Source organism: Salvelinus sp. IW2-2015, unplaced genomic scaffold (assembly GCF_002910315.2).
Source record: "Salvelinus sp. IW2-2015 unplaced genomic scaffold, ASM291031v2 Un_scaffold6363, whole genome shotgun sequence".
NCBI lineage: Eukaryota > Metazoa > Chordata > Actinopteri > Salmoniformes > Salmonidae > Salvelinus > Salvelinus sp. IW2-2015.
In genome coordinates this window covers 22749-27282 of record NW_019947626.1, presented here as the reverse complement: position 1 = coordinate 27282, position 4534 = coordinate 22749, and the positions used below count along the sequence as shown (strand labels likewise).

At 42.5% G+C, this 4534-nt stretch overlaps 1 protein-coding gene across 1 annotated transcript in view; it reads right to left on the bottom strand.

Moving 5' to 3' along the window:
* Positions 1–4534, bottom strand: part of LOC112078834 (focal adhesion kinase 1) — a 26591-nt gene that overhangs the window by 10930 nt on the left and 11127 nt on the right. The window contains exons 2-3 of the mRNA XM_070442150.1: positions 502–599; positions 206–290 (exon numbers count right to left, since the gene is read on the bottom strand). Of these exons, the coding sequence (XP_070298251.1) occupies positions 206–290; positions 502–599 (183 nt within the window). The remainder of the gene's footprint in view (positions 1–205; positions 291–501; positions 600–4534) is intronic.

Sequence of the window (4534 nt, the reverse complement as noted above, 5' to 3'; positions counted from 1 at the left end):
ATCTAAATCTCTGCATGTTGTAGGTAGAAAAAGGTAGAAATATCTGTCTGAGATTGCTATGCTGAGAATGCGCGCTAGACGCAAACTAAAAGCTCACGTGTTCAACCCTCAGTAGTATACMCACAACTGATGTACTATGTATGAAGAGCAAGAGGTCGTATGTGCTGTGATCAAGAAGGACGRCAGGAGGAGGTGTGGTACTTACGAGCTTCTTGTAAGAACTTCTCCCTGACACTATCAGAGGTGCAGTTCTTACACGTCTTGATGGCCACAGACAGAGCAGGGGTTTCCTACAGAGGGAAATAAAACATCAGAMATGTTTTAAATAAATCAAGTCTGAGAGGATTGTGTCTTATTTTTCCTCAAGTGTGTAAGCACCTTATTCCCTATGTAGAGCATTTCTTTTGAACAAGGCCCATAGGGATGCCCATAGGGCTCTGGTCAAAAGCAATGTGCTATATAGGGAATAGGGTGCCATTTGGGACACAAGCCTAGGCCTACCGGGCTCATGTAGACTCCCTGGTGGACGTCCCCGAACTGTCCCTCTCCGATACAGCGACCCAGCTCAATCCTCTGTCTCTGAATCTCATAGTCCCTGGCTGGGTACAACACACAGGTACAACACACAGCATTAGACACACTGACTGTATAATCTCATAGTCCCTGGCTGGGTACAACACACAGCATTATACACACTGACTGTATAATCTCATAGTCCCTGGCTGGGTACAACACACAGCATTAGACACACTGACTGTATAATCTCATAGTCCCTGGCTGGGTACAACACACAGCATTAGACACACTGACTGTTATAATCTCATAGTCCCTGGCTGGGTACAACACAGTGTTAGACACACTGACTGTATAATCTCATAGTCCCTGGCTGGTACAACACACATTAGACACACTGACTGTATAATCTCATAGTCCCTGGCTGGGTACAACACACAGCATTAGACACACTGACTGTTATAATCTCATAGTCCCTGGCTGGGTACAACACACAGTTAGACACACTGACTTATAATCTCATAGTCCCTGGCTGGGTACAACACACAGTGTTAGACACACTGACTGTATAATCTCATAGTCCCTGGCTGGGTACAACACAGTGTTAGACACACTGATTTATAATCTCATAGTCCCTGGCTGGGTACAACACAGTGTTAGACACACTGACTTTATAATCTCATAGTCCCTGGCTGGGTACAACACACACAGTTAGACACACTGACTTATAATCTCATAGTCCCTGGCTGGGTACAACACACAGCTTTAGACACACTGACTGTATAATCTCATAGTCCCTGGCTGGGTACACACACACATTAGACACACTGACTTTATAATCTCATAGTCCCTGGCTGGGTACAACACACAGCATTAGACACACTGACTGTATAATCTCATAGTCCTGGCTGGGTACACACACAGCATTAGACACACTGACTGTATAATCTCATAGTCCCTGGCTGGGTACAACACACAGCATTAGACACACTGACTTTATAATCTCATAGTCCCTGGCTGGTACAACACACAGCATTAGACACACTGACTTTATAATTCATAGTCCCTGGCTGGTACAACACAGTGTTAGACACACTGACTGTATAATCTCATAGTCCCTGGCTGGTACAACACACAGCATTAGACACACTGACTTTATAATCTCATAGTCCCTGGCTGGTACAACCACAGCGATTAGACACACTGACTGTATAATCTCATAGTCCCTGGCTGGGTACAACACACAGCATTAGACACACTGACTTTATAATCTCATAGTCCCTGGCTGGTACAACACACAGCATTAGACACACTGACTTTATAATCTCCTAGTCCCTGGCTGGTACAACACACAGCATTAGACACACTGACTTTATAATCTCATAGTCCCTGGCTGGGTACAACACACAGCATTAGACACACTGACTTATAATCTCATAGTCCCTGGCTGGGTTAACAACACAGCATTAGACACACTGACTTTATAATCTCATAGTCCCTGGCTGGGTATAACACAGTGTTAGACACACTGACTTTATAATCTCATAGTCCCTGGCTGGGTACAACACACAGCATTAGACACACTGACTGTATAATCTCATAGTCCCTGGCTGGGTACAACACAGTGTTAGACACACTGACTTTATAATCTCATAGTCCCTGGCTGGGTACAACACAGTGTTAGACACACTAACTTTATAATCTCATAGTCCCTGGCTAGGTACAACACAGTGTTAGACACACTGACTTTATAATCTCATAGTCCCTGGCTGGGTACAACACAGTGTTAGACACACTGACTTTTAATCTCATAGTCCTGGGTGGGTACAACACAGTGTTAGACACACTGACTTTATAATCTCATAGTCCCTGGCTGGGTACAACACAGTGTTAGACACACTGACTTTATAATCTCATAGTCCCTGGCTGGGTACAACACAGTGTTAGACACATTGACTTTATAATCTCATAGTCCCTGGCTGGGTACAACACAGTGTTAGACACACTGACTTTTTAAAGTAAATGGTTGGTATGGCAGTCTGATTGATTATGAAATCAATCTGGTTTTATCTGATCACTGAAGATCACAGTACAACATGCAATCATGCAATTCCATTCAAATCAGGACTGCCAAGGCTGTCCATGGATTTGCATGCAATGGCTGATTTGTTGAATAAATACAATCATATTGTCAATATGAAATCACCATGCAAAAAGTTTCACCAGACATGYCAAGCCATAATCATATTTTACCCTTGAAATGTAAAACATTATTAAACAGTATGATGGCGTCAAATGATCTTTGTTTTCTTCTTAACGTTGCACGTATTGTGGAGGGCCAGTGAGGGGCCATGCTGCAGCAGTACTGTGTCTGATTAGTGGCTGTGATCCCTTCCATCCATAACGGGTCAACAGGACAGCCTGGCTGCACTATTTATCTTTCTCTGGGCTGGACAGTGTCTATTCACCAACAATCAATACATCAATCAAAACACTACATGTACTGCTATTTTGGCAAAATGAAACAAAATCACAGAAACACCATCACACAAGTCAAACCATAGGTAGACCTGGGTCAAATGGTAAATACTTTCAAATACTTGATTTAGCATGGATATTGATTGGCCTTGTGCGACCACTCCATTGGTTCAATTGCACACTAAATCAGGTGTATCTCAAGTATTTGAAAGTATTTGACATATATGGTTGACCCTGGTCTGACAACCACAATACAACCAAAAGGCAATCCTCAAGTACAGGGCTGAGACGCACACCATTACCTTCCTCTAGTCCATAGTATTCTGCAGGGCAGTTCATGTGAGGAGAAATCTTTTAGAGGCACATCAACATTGGAGGAACATACTTTTACAATGGTTTAACCTGTACGAAAGGTCCCTCCCTCTTCCTTTGTCCCTGGTTTGGAGAAACACATGACTAACTAAGAGTGCTTTTCTGGCAAAGGGGAGTGACATTTGTTGCATGTAGAAGACAGTCAGTGCAAACGAACTGCAGGGAGATTAATWCCCTTGGACTACACTGCCATTTGTCAGCAGCCTCTGTTGCTAGCTGGGTGTGTGTGTGTGTGTGTGTACACATAATATAAACGGCTAGCGTTTCAGGCTATGTTAAATACTTCTCCACTGTTATGATATAAAGTAAACTATGGAGTCGTGTGGAGGACAATCTTAGAAAAAAGATTTCCAAAAGGGTTCTTCAGTCTGTCCCATAGGAGAAACTTTTTGGTTCCAGGCAGAACACTTTTTGGGGTCCAGGTAGACCTAGGGTTATTCAAGGGTTTTCTATGGGGACAGCCAATAACATTTTAGGTTCTACATACAGTTTGAAGTTTACATAGACCTTAGCCAAACACATTTAAACTCAGTTTGTTAAATTCCTGAAATTTAATCCGAGTTAAAATTCCTGTCTAGTCAGTTAGGATCACCACTTTATTTTAAGAATGTGAATGTCAGAATAATAGTAGAGAGAATGATTTATTTCAGCTTTATTTCTTTCATCACATTCACAGTGTTTCAGAAATTTACATGCACTCAATTAGTATTTGGTAGCATTGCCTTTAAATTGTTTAACTTGGGTCAAACATTTTGGGTAGCCTTCCACTAGCTTCCCACAATAAGTTGGGTAAATTTTGGCCCATTCCTCCTAACAGAGCTGGTGTAACTGAGTCAGGTTTGTAGGCCTACTTGTTCGCACACACTTTTCTAGTTCTGCCACAATTTTTCTATAGGACTCAGGTCAGGGCTTTGTGATGCCCACTCCAATAGCTTGACTTTGTTGTCCTTAAGCATTTTGCCACAACTTTGGAAGTATGCTTGGGGTCATTGTCCATTTGGAAGACCCATTTGCACCAAGCTTTACTTCCTGACTGATGTCTTGAGATGTTGCTTCAATATATCCACATGATGTTCCTTCCTATGATTCTATCTATTTTGTGAAGTGCACCAGTCCTCTCTGCAGAAAGCCCCCACAACATGATGCTTCCACCCCGTGCTTCACGGTTGGA